The sequence below is a fragment of the Leucopleurus acutus genome (assembly GCF_964270905.1).
Source record: "Leucopleurus acutus genome assembly, chromosome: 12".
NCBI lineage: Eukaryota > Metazoa > Chordata > Mammalia > Artiodactyla > Delphinidae > Leucopleurus > Leucopleurus acutus.
In genome coordinates, this window is record NC_139154.1 from 18,657,584 (window position 1) to 18,674,340 (window position 16,757).

General features: G+C 37.9%; 1 protein-coding gene across 2 annotated transcripts in view; it reads right to left on the reverse strand.

Annotated features, from left to right (window-relative positions):
- MGAT4A (alpha-1,3-mannosyl-glycoprotein 4-beta-N-acetylglucosaminyltransferase A) overlaps window positions 1-16,757 on the reverse strand; it is a 109,609-nt gene that overhangs the window by 4,055 nt on the left and 88,797 nt on the right. Inside the window, exons 9-15 of one of the 2 annotated variants that reach the window (XM_082851821.1) lie at window positions 15,024-15,138; window positions 13,771-13,901; window positions 10,423-10,530; window positions 10,114-10,307; window positions 8,160-8,238; window positions 7,423-7,489; window positions 127-239 (exon numbers count right to left, since the gene is read on the reverse strand). In XM_082851821.1, coding sequence (XP_082707947.1) covers window positions 127-239; window positions 7,423-7,489; window positions 8,160-8,238; window positions 10,114-10,307; window positions 10,423-10,530; window positions 13,771-13,901; window positions 15,024-15,138 — 807 coding nt within the window. Of the gene's footprint in view, window positions 1-35; window positions 240-7,422; window positions 7,490-8,159; window positions 8,239-10,113; window positions 10,308-10,422; window positions 10,531-13,770; window positions 13,902-15,023; window positions 15,139-16,757 lie in introns of those variants that run through there. The other variant, XM_082851820.1, reaches the window with a different exon arrangement.

Sequence of the window (16,757 nt, forward strand, 5' to 3'; positions counted from 1 at the left end):
AAATACAAGATAGTGAACAGCATGAAATGGCAATTTTCAATTCCAAAAAGGTCTTAATTATGAAATCCAAATGCTGTAAAAAATGTAGAATCTAAGCAGTTTCACTGATTTAATATATTGTCTTACCTCATTAAGAATGGCCCAAACAGCAGAATTCTGAATAACCGAAAGTCGGAATGCTGAGATGGGGTTTAGGTTGGGATCCACCATTCCTTCTGCAACACCATTCTCAAATTTCCCTTCAAAGTAAAAATCAACACTCATTGGGTAGACTGAAACAAGCACACATAAATTTTCACTGACTTAAAGCAAGGAAGGAAAACACCAAAATATTTCTAGTGGATGTTTTTACACAAAGAGCATGGGTGAAATTTTTCCTTCTTTCTACCTTCATTCAACTTTTAAACGTTTCATGAAGTAGTATATGCTTAAAAACATTAGAAGCAACCTATTTAAAGAGGCAGAACTATATATTTTCTTATTGCGAATTAAAAAAAAAACAAATATATTTGTTCTTACATCAACTAACACACAAGTTTTTAGCAAAATGTGACTTACAAACCTTACAAAATATACTCTGTACCACCTTTCAGTCTGATCACTTTGAGGATTAAGTCAATAGTAACAAATTTCAGTGCTTTAATTAGACTCACAACTGTTGGCCTTGAGCAGTTTCCAAGGTCACATCTAGATGGAATTAAAAGGTGATACCTCCTCAAGGCAGTTCCAACATAAAACTCCATTATAAATGATAAGCTCAAGAAGCTCTCCTGTAAGGATAAGGACCAAGAAGTTCTATAGAAGAGAACATGCTCAGTACTCAATTTTTCTTGCTGTGAGGAAACAGCTAGAAAACAAAACAAAAATGCTACTGAAAAAGTGACAGGAAAATGGTCTGTTCTGAGCCACACTGCTCTAAGCCAGGGATAGGCAAACTTCCTAAAAAGGGCAGATAGTAAATATTTGGGGATTTGTGGGTCAAGAGGGCATCTGAGAATATCATCCAGGTACTTGTATAGAAAAAGAGAAAACTAATTTTCACAAAATTTTTATTGATGAAATTCAAAATGTAATAACAAAGTTTTTTTTTTCTGCTAATACTAAGGAGCATGTAATTCCTTATGGGGGGGATAATACTTAAATTAACTGGTATTCAAAGTTAGTGTTCCTTATCATCGAAATCGATTGCAAATGTTCATCTGTTAATGTGGATCTATAATGAGATTTGATATATTTTATCCTGAATGCGTCCTTTCACACAGCCTAGATACTGCAAATATTCTTATTAATCCACAAGCACATGATTTTAATGGAGCATGTCCATGACTTGGAAAGTATCTGCATAAAATTCTATTAGATTCTTCTCTTTGATAATCTGCCTCATCATTACATTGCAGATGAATCACTTTCAGGCAAAGGTTGGGGGAAGCTCCTCAATTAGCTTGATATTATTACTTGCAGTTCAAATAACGTTAATCGTCATCAAAGTGACCTGAATGCAACATAAGTTTTGCACATAAGCACTGCTTTGTCTTGTACTTTTAGGTTGAATTAAGAAACATTATCAAGTCTGAAGCAAAAACTAATTCTCAAAGAGATAATAGTGGTTGAGGGCAGTTCTCACTTGGAAAATTTTCAATCTTATTTCAGAGCTAAAACAAAAGAAAACCAAAAGAAAAAAAAAAACACAATAAAATTTTATCACTGCTAAGCCCCAGAACTGCTGTGTGGCAGGGCAAGTCAGGATATTCAGTTCTTATTTCTGACAAAAATTCACAGAACTGATGTTGATGAAGTCAATGAGAGTAAGTAAAGTTCACTGGCAACACTACTGGTTCAATAAATTAATGATACACGACAGACTCAAATACTCTCTGTCAAGCACCTGCTGATGAATAATAACATAACCATAGGCTTTAAACACCTTACATTGTTGCAAGCTTTGTAAATCTGTCCATCTAAGCCTTCTTCTCCTCCACACATATTTTCACCACCATTCATTGTAAAACATCCTAGCAGATTCCACTTCAATTTGTATGAACTTTGTGTTTTCTCAACTGGTTTGAAAACATTCTTGCCTGTACTTGTTCTCTACAGACTATTCACAGAGACCAATTCTTCAGTCACTTCAAACCTGGCATTGACTCCAAATAACAACTAGGCAGTATCAGTAATATCTGTCAACTCACCAAGAGCCAAGGAAAACTGCTCAAATAATTTGCATTGCTTTTTGACTACTGATATTGTTCCCAAAGTCCCCAACTCCTCAAGCAATAGTTATTGCTGAAAGCCTGATGGTCCGAAATGAGTTTATTTTCTGGGCACACATATCTGCTGTAGTTAAACATGATTTAATTAACTCATCATTGGTAAATGGTTTTCTTGCTTGGCTAACACATGAGCCAGTTTGAAACAAACTTCGGTTACAGTGTCATTTGAATCTTTTATTTTTGTGAAGAAATTCTCAGTGATGAGATATCATATTTTAAATCTTCTAATTTTTCTGACCATTGCTTTCCTGTGAGTTGGGTATATTGTTGTGAGTGCTTAGTAGTGGTGATGTACTCTTTAGCACAGCTCTTGTGTCACTGCATAATAACCACATAACCTGCCATCTACTTTTGTAAAACAACCCATATTCCACTGTGTTAAAAAGCACAACATTCAAAGTCCACTTTTCTCTTCCTGTTTTGACATGAAGGGTAATCACTGGTAATTTTTTTTTAAATGTCACAGTAGAGTTATGTGTGTGGCACTTTAAACACTGTCAAATTATAATGCATCAAAGCTATTTGTAGTGCACTAAGCAGCAATTCAAAGCACTGAGAGCACCACCGCCATCTCTTTTGCAACTGCTCACTCATCTCTGCTGTTGTAGCATAAAAGCACACAGACAACACGTAAACAAATGAGCATAGCTGTGTTAAAAGAAACTCTATTCATGGACACTGAAATTTGAATATTTTCTAGTTTTTACATGTCACAATATATTACTATTCTTTTTATTTTTTCAACCATTTAAAAATGAAAATAATGAAAAAAATTTCTACATTCTTCACTCACAGGCTATTAGAAAACAAGCAGTGGGCCACATTTGGCCCATGGGCTGTCGTTAGCTAACCATTAAATTATGTGTCAATTCTAGAGTCTTAAAATATATTGACTAGGCTCATAGTAAGATAAGATACATTCAAATTGAAAAACCATACTGGAGAAAGTTCATTTTCATTTGTACAGGAAATATTCAACTTATGAACTGCCAAAGTAATGTTTTTATTTTAAAAATTAATACTTATTTCATAAAAGTATGTCCTTATTTGGTGCTAGACTGGGGTAGGGAATGTATGCTACAAAAACAGTATAATTTAATATTGAGTTAGGAAGGGAATTCAGGGCTGAAAAATGCTGTGGAACTTGAAACATTTTAACTTATAATGTATCTGAATCTATCACCTGATGAGCTCATTTAATTAGAAAAATAATTAGCAAATTATATAACTGGCCTCATTAAAAGACTCTCACCCAGCAATTTTATGCTGCAGATATGCTCTCACATGTGCAAAAAGCATATATAGACTGCAGCAAAAATTGTGAACAATCTAAGTGCCCATGATTAGGAGACTGGCTAATTTAATTACAATATGCTAATACAAGGGACTATTAGGCAGCCCATTAAAAGACTGAAGAAACAATAGAAAGAACGAAGTAAAGTTGTAGATAAGGCAGTTGTGACTTACTTCCATTCCTAAGAATACATTGTAGAGAAACTCTCATACATGTGCCTACGTGTTCAGGCCAGCAAAATGATGGAAACACACTTTATGACCAAACAGAACAGACAGCAATATATTCATCCATGGAGATCAATACAGCAATGAAAATGAATAAGCCATAGATACACACATCCACATGGTTGAATATCACAATGGTGAGAGAAAAAAGCAAACTGTAGACTACAGAATGTCATCATTCATATCAAATTTCAAAACAAGCAAACTAAGACTGCATTATTCAGGGATATATCACACATATGTAGTGAAAGCATATATGGAAATGGTAACCACAAAAGTGAGGATAGTAGTTACCCTTGGGTGGGTGGGGAAAGAAGATAATTAGGGAAGAGCAACTGAACTGGCAAATCTTAAGCTGCATACACTGATGTTCATTACATTATTAGTTGTATCTTTTTGTGCAGCTGAAATATTTACAATTTTTAAAAAATGTTCATCTTCCATACGCACATACGTATTTTGTTCAGTGAAAAAACAAGATGTAGAACAAGGTTGTAGAGTGTGTTACCATTTATGTGTGATTGTGTGTTTTCGAAGAATATACTAAAATATTTTTATTTATGAGTAGATACTTCTAGAAGAATACAAATCATTATAGCAATTGCCTCTGGGAAGCACCGGGTAGGAGGGGAAAGAAGAGGGAAGGAGACAAGTTTACCCTCTTAAATTTGTATTTGGTACCACGTACATGTATTAACTTTCCAAACAACAAATTTAACTTTTGTCCTTAACCCAGTGGTCTGGTAGGTAAGCATTAAAAGATAAAAAAGAAGGGGAAAATGAAGGAGGAAATGACTAAAGAGTGACTGGAATCCCCAAACCCTGGCATTAGGAGGGACTTCCAAGGTCATGCCCTCCGTGGACGCCCTTCTGCTACCCAGACGGTGGTCCATTCCTTCTTCCAGTGTTTCTCTGTGAAAGGCTCTTCTGCTGCTGTCTCATAATTTTAACCTACTAATAAATGTGGTATTTCTTTCACAGGACTGTCCTTAGTTACCATCCCACCAACCCCACCTTCACCCATCAGGTCTCTGCTAACTGCCAGCTGGGTGTCTACTGTTTCCAACAATGCCTTTGGGCATAAGTTGCTGCACAGTCTGATCCTATTGAACCCAGGCCCCTTTGTAGCACCAGCCTTTGTGGCTTGTCCCACCCAAGAGGGCTCTTATTAGCTACCTCTTTCTCTGGTTCTCTCTGTCAAACTTCTGGATGGGCTACAGTTTAGCTTGAATGTAGCTACCAGTCTCCTCCTAACTGTTTACCACCAAAATCTCCATCATGTTCCACAGTGCCCTTGGGCTTGAGCTTCCCCAAGTTCTGTTTCAAGTAAGGCAGTCCCCTTAGGGTGCGCTACAGAGCTCTCTGATGGCCTGCCTCTCCCCTGGAGAAAATCTCTGCACCACTGCTCAGGACCCCTGGCAGGGACAGCAGCCCACCTCCCAGCTAAAGTGACACCCCTGCTTTACAAGCAGAGCACTGGGTTGTAGCAGTAGCCCTTCGTGTCCTGGCTGACCTCTCCCAGTGTGCGGGGACCAGTGGGCTGGGGGAGGTGATCAGGGCCAAGGACTCTCACCCTGCCGTCCCTGCAGCAAAGGTTCGCCCGATGAATGGAAGTTAGGTGGAGGAAAGGAGCCTCAGATTTCTAAGCTGCTCATGTCTGGAACAGAGCTTCTGCAACAGGGAGCTGGGGAGGTGACAGATGCTGGTGGCCTGCCCTTTCTGGTGAGATACCGCAGCCCTGGAGTGGGGGCTGGTGGGAGAGGGAGTCCGTATTTTTGGCTGGACATGCAGAGTAGAGCTTCTGAGTCACTGAGCTTGGCCAGCGTGGGTAATGAGCGAGTCAGGGCTCCAATGCCACAGACTCTTAATGCTGTTACTGAGATTCAGACTTTACGAGTTAATGTTTCTCTATTTGCTGTACTTTTCTAAAAAACTACCTTTCACCAGTTATGGTTGTCTCACTAGAAAAAGGTCTGCAGAGCCCCTCACACACCATTCAGCTAAAGCATACCTAAGGGAGCAGAATTTTTTATATGAACTTGAAAAAAAATCAGCTGCTTTTGTTTCTGATGCACACTTTTGTTACACAAAGTCCTAGGTCTGATCACCCATCAGTTCTCTTCCAGTTCTAAATATGTATGAGTTGATGTTTTAGATGGTCATTATCTTCAAATTACTGCAATCATATAAATGTCTCTATTTCCTATGCTACTTTCATAACCTAGAACACAACATTCTCAGAAATTTAATAACTCATAGGTAATAGGGTTAATAAATGTCTCATATACACAGCTAATCTTATGAACATTTCTAGGGTGGGCTAAAATATAACCCAAATATGAAAATAATTAAACTCATCTATCCACTAAGCTATATAGAAATTAGTCAGGGTGATTGTACAAGCCTTGTAGCAAACACTGAATGACATTCACTGAACGTAAAACTGCTTGAGAGAGTTATAAGAATGCCTTTGTCCTGTATACCTACAATATTAATTGCCCAATAATCTCTTCTGCCTACCACTAGGAAAAGTATTAATTTAAGTAAAAAGAAAATATATAATCATCCACTGAGTTGATGTCCATCAAAGGACAGGTCCTACGTTAGTCACAGGAGTGCTTGAGCAACAAAGCCCCCTCCCCCTTCCACAGTGAGCGCACAGAACTGAGCTATGAAACGTGATTACACAGAAGAGGTGCATGCACTGTGGTAAGAAGAGCCAAGGAGAGCTTGTTAATAAAGGATGAGAAAGTATTCATCAGGAGGAGAAATACCAATCCATCGTTTCAGGTGGGGAAAGTGGACAGAGACACGGCTGGGAGCAAAGGGCATTAGAGGAACACATCTCAGGACTGGAGAGATGAAGCATAAGAGGAAAGTAACAAGATACGAAGGTGGGTGGGAGCTAAGGAATCTGATCACAGAAGGTCATTAAGGTTTTCAGCCAGGTTAATACAGCATTTGCGTTTTGGCAAGGGAGCTACAGTGGCTCGGTGGACTGGCTGGGAAACAGAGGCAGAGTATCGCTGCAGTAGGGTGAATGCACATTCAGACACAAATAGGCATTTTATGCTAATGGACAGTGGAGGTGGGTGCGGGGTTTCAGAGTGCCTCCCAAGGTTAGACTCAGGCAGCTAGATGAATCGTGACAGCACAAACCATGGTGACCAATGATGAAATGTTCATATTACAGACGCTCCGGGTAGATGGCTACGTGGCCCCCACGTAGTTTGTCAGCTGGCATCTCAGTAGAGATCTAAAGCTCAGGAGGGAGGCAGGGCTAAAGGCTCAGATTCTGGCGCACGGATATTGCTGGGATCATGAGAGCAGTCAGCTGAGATCATCCAGTACGAGACTGCAGGAGGCAGCTTGAAGGCGGATTATCTACCAGTGACAACAGGGAAGCAGCAGATGCAGAGAGAAGAGGAACCAGGAAATGAACCTTTGATCTGAAACCCTAGTTGGGTCAAGATAATAATAAAAGCATGTACTAGAACACAGAGAACAAAGAAAAGAGTACACTGGTATTTATAATCCCGAAGCTGCTTAATATCTGAAAAGAACTTAAAATTACTGCAGGACTAAGTCCAAAAAAGTAAAGGACATTTTACTAGTTTCAAGTAGGTATTACCTATTCTGAAATAACCGTCTCCTAATCGTTTGTCTTTGGTTTCTTTGCTGATTTCCAAACCTTCACTCTAAAATAGAACAAAAACGTCTTATAAATAATTACTTCTATTTAAAACAAATCTAGGTTATTAATATATCTTAATAAATATAAAAGTGGCATCTGTGGCACAGCTGTCTCTGAAAAGAGAAAACGCCATGTCAGTCTTGAACCTTAAAAGGTTTATCAATCAGTAAAAGTGCTCCATCTGAATCTGTATATAATATACTGTTGGCTAGAAATTTTTAATTTTAATTAATTTCCAGCTTAAATCAATTTAATAGAATGCTGTTTTCTATTAAAAATATACAGAAGTAAAGAACTGTGTGTTACCTTGAAAGAAATTAAGCATTCCTTAGAGACCAATAAATTAACTTTCTACATTATTCAACAGGCATTAAAACTGCATGGTATTTTGGGACTCAAAATACAAACAGCAAGTAAACATTAAAGTAAAATAATGATTCATTTATTTTCCCAGTACAAATGTCCAAGTTACTTTCCAACAGGAAACAAAATAAAGGCTCTTTCTAGGAAGGCAAACGGGACAATATACCAGGTGTTCCATATTGCCAAAAGAAGTTGGTATTACTCACCACTAAGGTCCTGCCATCATGAGAATTTCTTAAACAGGAAGAGCCTCAAATGAGGTCTATTAATATTAGTTCTCAAGGAAAATTTAGGAGAAAAAATAGTCATACCTTCAAAGGCAAAACTTCTACAGTTGTGTTGAGCAGAATATCTCCTGGATGTTCCTGGTTGCCACTATGGAACAAATAACTGAAAAGAGAAACATAAAAATATAGTCAGACTATCCTCCACAAAGGTTCAGAAGGGGGCCTTACCTCAAAATAAGGTTGACGACGCTCAAGTCTGTAGTGACTGCACATCATATGTCCTGAATAGTTGCAGGGAAATTAAAACCTAAGGGGGATGCAATAGCTCCTCTATCAGAGGGGCATGTTTGCTGCATAACAATAATGTACTTGACAAAAAAAAAAAGATGACAGTGTTTTGTTGCTGTTGATGCAGCCATTAAAATGCTTGTGAATCACTTGTGACAGAGTATATTGGATAATATATGATATAAAATTACATGTAGACCACGATCTCAAAGTAGAAAGTGCACACAGTTACGAAGAAAATAAAAGTGTCAATATGGTCATAATGGTATCCTTGGGGTTATGATTGTTTTCCTCATTCTTCACACCTTAAAATTTTTGTATAATGAACACATATGTATGTTACACAGAGAATTTTTTTCCTAACACTTCACTTCTGTATTAATAAATACAACTTCTGCTTTTTCCCCTCTCAGCAAATAAGTTATGGTGAAAATCAAATGATCCCTTTTCTCTGTCCTAGGAAGGGTGGGTCTGTGCATGGACTCCAAGAAAATTCACATATACTGTCACTTTAGAAGAATTGTGTTTTGCTAGAAAAGTGCCCTCAGTAGGGGCATTATAAATATCATTTTACAGAGGTTTATTGTAAATATATTTGTTGTTACTAAGTTTGATCTCGAATATATGAGCTCTTTAGTAGATTCTTTGATGGAATTATTTTTATTTCCTAAAAATAAACCCATAAATGTGGTTTGAGGCTATTCTTGTCGAGGTGAAAGAAGAGTGCTATTTCTAATTCTATGAGGACTCAAGTGTGGTGAACAATACCTCACAGAACAGAATTCCACTACATAGTATAAAAATGAACATTAAATAACAACAAAACCAATATTATATACTCATATAAGTGCAAAATATTACTCAAAAGTATTCTAATATGTCTTGCCAGTGATCTTCCCATTGGTTATAATGTTTTTACACTTAAATTCCGCTTTAGAATCAGTTTAGAGTAACTGTTTACTGTTTACTGGAATCTAAACTGATTCCAGTTTAGAATCAGTTTAGAGTAAAAGAAAATTAATAGCATTACATATAGCTATGCATTGTTTTTGACCACCTTAAACAGAATTATTCCAAATTACTTTTGGCAGATTCTAAAAACCAAATGGCCTTCAAAGGAGAAGACATAACATCACATTCTGGGGATTACATGGAAGTATGCCACAGACAGTCTGGGGAACATACCCAAAACTGAGGAAAGATGGAAGGAATCGTGACTGTTAAGTAAAAAATGGGGAGAAAAAGTCCCAAATTTTGTCAAGTGAACAGAAATGCTGAAACACATAAAAGGGTTTTAAATGCTTCCATGGTGTACTAAAGGCACTTGCACTTCCAGCACTTGCAGAAGCACTGAATGGGAATAGTCACAGTCTGTCAAATTTATCATTTCAACCAAATTGCTGGGCCATCCACTAGCTCGCAGCCAAATCCTAAGGGATATTCTAGGATAAGGACGTGAAAACTAATTTGGGATTCTGAGGGAGAGTTCTCCATAAAAGTATTAAAAATCTATACTAAATATACATTCAGAAATACCAATAGAATTTATCAAACATACTAAATGCTGGTATTATGTCTGTAAGCAACATACCCATACTGTCACTGAGTTACACAAAGTGTATTTTATAATCCAACATTTAGGACTCATTGACTGCTCACATGTGTGATAGACACCAAAAATTCCATCATAGATCACATTATGAATAAGGTCTGAATTGTAAGACCAAATTATATTTCAATAATGACCTACCTTTCCACATTGACTGGCTTGTCAAATTTAAACAGGATGTAGTCTCCAGCTACTGGAGTTATAGCCCAGAAGAAATCCTCCCCCATATAAGTTTTCTCCAGTGTATGTCCTTGGTAGACCTTCAGAGAAGTAGATACCTCTGCAGGGGGGTTTACATGGATCTTAAGAAGTAATGGTTTCATGTAATCTTTATCCTAGGAGGAAAGACATATTAACAACATACGGCTCATTTATACTTCAGAAGAACAAGGATTATACAGTAGATAACAAATTGTCTGTGCATGAGAAAAATAAAATTAAATCACCAACCGTGAGTTTCTGAATTTTTCCTGTTAGCGAAGAATGTAGACCAACATGTTGGAAAAGAGAAGGTCTGAAGCGAATCCGCAGATTTGCTTTCTGTCGATCACAATGTTTCTAAATATTAAACGGGAATGTTAGTGTTACATTATAAAGTGAAATCTTGTCCTCCTCTGAAAGATGAGAAGCACTTCAGAAGGGTAAATATTGAAAAGAAAATCCAGCTTCATCTCATAATTCCAAGTCGTGTTTCTTTAGGGTCCTCTCTGAGGCATTAATAGATGTGCTACCTACTTGATAAACAGACACGATGCGGAAATTAAAAATAAGCACTTCCAAGGGAAGAGTTAAGGATTTAATTTCAACTACCTTTCAAAATAGGTCAATATAGATTTGACTTTTAATGTTAAAATGCACAAACTCTAGAGGTTTGGTTCAAATACACAAAATACCTTTAATTGGATAATATAATGAAGAATTTGCAGATAAGAAAAAGCACATTTTGTTGCATGAAAGCAATCTGAAAATGTGAGCCAGCAAGTGGACTACAAGCAAGGACACAACATCAAAACAGACAAATCGGGATTCCCCGGTGGCGCAGTGGTTGGGAGTCCGCCTGCCGATGCAGGGGACGTGGGTTCGTGCCCCGGTCCGGGAAGATCCCACATGCCGCGGAGCGGCTGCGCCCGTGAGCCATGGCCACTGAGCCTGCGTGTCCGGAGCCTGTGCTCCGCAACGGGAGAGGCCACAGCGGTGAGAGGCCTGCGTACCGCAAAAAAAAAAACCAGACAAATCCAACTCAGCACAGTTGGGAGACACCTATGTTTCAGCTCTAAGTGCCCCATGGCCTATATTTTCGATTATAACCTGCTCTCGTGTGATCATGGCGTGTGGGACCTACAGCCCTGGCAGGACTCTCATGCATTCGTTAGCTCAGTGCTTCAGGACAGCCATGGCTACCCTGTCATGCTTTTATAAACCCTTTCCATTTTCAATGACTTGTATAAGTTTTGGGCCCAGAACATACTGAAAAAGACAAATGTATAAGACATTTCCACTTTGAAAGACCTCCAACTATTTCCTGGATGTTAAAATGCCTAATTTTTCTCAAGAGGTTTACTTCATTAGCATTATTGCTAACAGGAGAGTAGAGGTGAAATTGTATATTTTATTTACACAAATAAAACACTCAAGTGGAAGGAGAGGGAAGGTAAGGGAGGGAGAGGACAGGGGAGGAGCGAGGAGAGGGGAGGTGGGACGGTGGAGGCGAGAGAGGATGAGAAGAAGCAGCGCCTGAGACCGAGCCCGCCACTCAACACACAGGCAACGAATGACACATTCGGGCCCGAAGAGTCAAAGCAGGTCCATAAACCTTTGGAAGAATGTGTGAATGCTTTTTTATTTTTTAAAGTAACATTGGTTTATAACATTATGTAAGTTTCAAATACACATTATACTTCTACTTCTGTATACACTACAGTGTTCTCACCACCAAGTCAGTTTCCATCCATCACCATACAGTTGACCCCCTTTACCCATTTCACCCCGCCACTCAACCCCTGCCCCGTCCCGTCTGGTAACCACTACTCTGTTCTTGTAACTACGTGTTTGTTTTTGCTTGGTACTATTGGTGGGAATGTAAACTGGTACAGCCACTGTGGAAAACAGTATGGAGATTCCTCAAAAAACTAGGAAGTACCATATGACCCATCAATCCCACTTCTGGGTATTTATCCAAGGAACACGAAAACACTAATCAGAAAAGACACATGCACCCCTATGTTCATCACAACATTATTTACAATAGCCACGATATGGAAACAACCTAAGTGCCCATCAACGGATGAATGGATAAAGGTGTGCTGTGTACACGTACACACACACACACACACACACACACACACACACAGAGGAATACTACTCAAACATAAAAAAGATGAAATCTTTCCATTTGCAACAACATGGATGAAGCTTGAGGGTATTATGCTCAGTGAAATAAGTGTGAATGGAAGGGTCTCCTAGACCACTGTCAAAGGGATGTGATTCTGGAGCCAGCAAGTATGTGGTGACAGCTTCCGTGACATCCTAGTGGAAGCAGCTGAAAAATTACAGGCCATAGAAAGAGGGGTGGAAGAATGTATCTTCATGGTTTTAATTTTTACTTTCAGAGATTTTCACCTCACAAGCTCACTTAAGAACCTAACCACCATATTAGATAAAACTGCACAGGACCAATTAAAGGCAAGTGTGTTGTACAAATGTAAAGATGACATGAATTGTTCTGTGTCCTACAATAAAAATTCCTGTAAATCACAAAGAAAATACAGGTAAGGGCTTACATCATAAAAATGAGTTGATCGAATCGATTTATATGTTCAGTCATTTTTGGAAAGCTGGTACTCTGCTATTTCGCTACACACCGTGATTTGCTCTAAGAAAGTGGTTATTTTTAAAAGAGAGAGAAAGCAATAGCTTACAGACACCTGAAGAGGGTGTCCTAAAAGCTAACTGGCAGATAGGATGATCAAACTGTTCTAGGGAATATAAGGTCATGAAATCAAATTAAATGTTTATTTGTGAAAATAAGTCAACACTATAATGACATATGCTTATAATAAAGATTTCCTTGTTATTACATGTCAAAGTGACTCATTCATTTTTAAGAATGTGTATTCATATTTTATTTATGCTTACAGCCAATAATTTAAAAATTTTTTCCAGAGATACAGTTCAAATTAGACAAGAAAAACATATTAATTTACTTTCTACAATAAGATTTCAGTGGAGATAACTTAATATTTGAATAGTCCAAGCAAAAATCATTGTTTACTGACTTACCCTGTCACCAACATCCCAAAGGTCAGCATATCAGCATGAACATTGGCTTCTTACAAGTAACACAATACAAAAAAGGTACACTTTTGACTTGTCATTGTTTTGGTATAAAATATGACCTCCATTCTATTCCTTATATCCAGGTGTGCTGGGGTCTGATATTGTCCCCAAAGTATTTGAAAAAAGAAAGCTGACAGAGGATGTGAAGCAAACCAAAACAACTCCCCCCTGACACAGGACAGATATGGCCAACAGCAAGGAAACACCAGAGCCTCAAGACACAATAAACATTCATCAGCAATTTAAAGAAAGGTGTGCTTCACTGACTTAAAAGTCCCTCCAGAACAGGAACTTCTTGTAGTTCTAGAAAGAAGGCAAGCACTTACACTGGTAAGTGGAAACACTGTTTTCTTTCAGCTACCTATTTAACTGTTCGTTTACAACATCTGGTTCCCTAAGAGTCATCACTTTCACTAAAAACATAAAAGAAGCCTCTTCTACCCACATAAGAAATTAACTTACTGCATCTTTTTCAGGGTTGCAGACTTTCACCCACAGAATATGGTCCAAGAGCCAATCAATGGGTTTCTCCTTATAGAACATAAATATGAATTCCACGATCAGAGTGAGGTCTGGCGCTTGAAACATTTTACCTGAAAAGATATTCCCAATCAGTAACTGTAATAAAGAAGCCAAGCAACAAAATAGCTTAAATGAGTGAAATCCGTACAACAAACACACGAAAGCTTGTGCTTTCAACTATAAATCGTTATCAATAATTTCCCCACCTGTCCTATCAAAAGCAAACTTGCTTTAGCTAAGTTTAGTTGTCACCTGAGTATAAACAGAAGTAGGTACTGAACTCCTAACTTTCTCCATTACAAAGTCTATCATACAACTACTAGCTCAAAGGATTCAAGAAGCAAGCTGGAGATTTTTCCTTCATGTCTTATTAAAATTCTTCCCATAAAGAAGGAACTTAAGAGGTTTAAGTAAAAAAAAAAAAAAAAAATTAACTAAATCAATAAAAGCAAAAAACAAGGACTCCTGAATTTTGTCTTCACTGAAACCTTCACAAATAAAGATGTTTTTTGAGTCTTAAATTAAGTTTTGAGATAAATGATCAACAAGATCAAAGCCCCAGCCTCTAATACTTACAGATTTAAAGCATTAGAGGCAGCGAAATGTTACTCTCTGGGGTGTTTTTTAAGACCTATAAATTTCCTTCAAACTTCAACTTTAAACATATTCTCTTTAGTTGGATACTTTAGGAATTTTAATGAAAAAAAACTTTAAAAATAAGTACCCTTACTAGTCCCTGAAAGCAACACATGAATACAAACTAATGACTGAACAAGAACTTCATGTACTATGTCAAATACCAGCAATTCCTATTAGAAAACCACTAGTGCAGGACTCTTCTTAAAAGAACCCCAATCTCGCAAAAGCTCTGGGCTTTAAAACAGGAACTCGAAGTGTCCGAGAAGGAACCAGACATGCTCCCCAGGACAGTGGTTGGCTCTCTGTGGACATGAAAAGCCAGCAGGGCTGCCTTGCAGAACTCCAGAGTAAATATTACCATCTTAGAACTCTCCAAATACTATTTTGGGTTGACTTTCAACATTTTATACACAGAAGTTTACCGAAATTAAATTTTCTCAAAAGCAATCCATTTCCAGAGGAAAAAAGACAACTTTAAGGTAAAAAAAAAAAAAGTCTAAGATTCTAAGTCACAGTTATTTCTGAAAAGTAAATAAATCTAAAACTTTTCTTACCAATGAAGCCCAGCTGGGAGAACTCAAGTATCATCCATTCCTCAGAAGAAAGTTGAAGTGCAAAATTTTTTATGGTGTTAAAGTAATTCTGCTTGACAATAATATCATCTTCAAGCTAAAGAAAGTTGAACAATCATATTAATAAATCAGAAAGAGAAGGAAGATTTAAAGAGAACATCCTTTACTATGGAAAAACTCAAGCACACTTTTATAATGACAATCAAGGAAACAATGGTCAAAAATGATGAAAATATAAAAATAAATTTTAGGACTTTCCTAGCAGTCCAGTGGTTAAGACTCCACGCTCCCAATGCAGGGGGCACGGGTTCCATCCCTGGTCAGGGAAGATCCCACATGCCACGTGGTGTGGCCAAAAACTACATAATAATAATAATGATAAAATAAAAAGGAAAAATTATAAAAAATAACTAAAATAAAAATAAATTTTATTAAAAGAAAGCAAGGAAAATAAAATGGCAGATGCACATAGCAAGTCAACAAAACCACTCCCTTACCACGGGAAATAACAAAACCACTCCATGAATTACTCCTTTTGGTCCTTTTATGGCTCCCAACATGATTTCACACTATCCTGTTTTCTTTTCAAAGGAAAAGAATTTTATAGGCCTTTTAATTTTTTCTTTTTTTGCTTTTTACCTAATACATGTAACAAGTCAAAAAAAAAAAAAAAGCTAGCAGCTCTCCTCTGCCCTCCACCCTGCTAGTAGAAGTGACCAATGTTCAAGGTTGGGTGTGTACCCACTGGACACCTTCAATATGGGCATACAGCACAGGTAGACCCATACCTACCTTAAGGTTCCCACCACCTTTACATTTTTATTAAAAAGGGATCACATTATGAAACCGGCTTTTTTCTCTTAATACATCATGAATATCTTTCCAGGTTAAAGAGTATATAATTAAAGCATTCTCTCTAGCAGATTCATACTATTCCCTGGGATTGATGGACAAATCATTCACCTGCTCACAGGCAGACACCCAGGTTGTTTCTCATTCTTTGTCAATGCAAACAATGCTTACACTTCATATCAGTGCTATTCATTCCTGTAGGATGGGTTCCTAAAAGTTCTCTTTATATTTTAAAAGGTATCTTCAAAACACTTAAGAAGCTGTAGCAACTCAGAGCGCCAGTTAACCCCATGTGCTCTGCCATCACCACGTGTGTTACTGGAAGGTTTACCAGTTCAACAGGGAGTTGACAGAGACCAGAGATCAAGAGTATCTGCAAAGACTTCCTCCCCAAATCTCCTTTCATAAAATTTTAAAGTCATAAGATGATTTTTTTTACATATATACATTATTTTTTAATATTCTTTTCCATTGGTGATTTTAATATCATGAGAAAATCTTCCTTTTTTTTTTTTTCTTGGTACACGGGCCTCTCACTGTTGTGGCCTCTCCCGCTGCGGAGCACAGGCTCTGGACGCGCAGGCCCAGCGGCCACGGCTCACAGGCCCAGCCGCTCCGCGGCATGTGGGATCCTCCCAGACCCGGGCACGAACCCATGTCCCCTGCATCGGCTGGCAGACTCTCAACCACTGTACCACCAGGGAAGCCCCTTCCTTTTCTTAATGACACATTATCATTTCTAGTTATCTGCAAGTAATTTTCACTTGTTTTAGTATTTAGATTTTTTCATGTGTTTAAGTCCTATAAGCTTTCTTCCTATCTGTGAAGAAACAGTAGCAATATTTGGAAAGGTATGATTTTGAC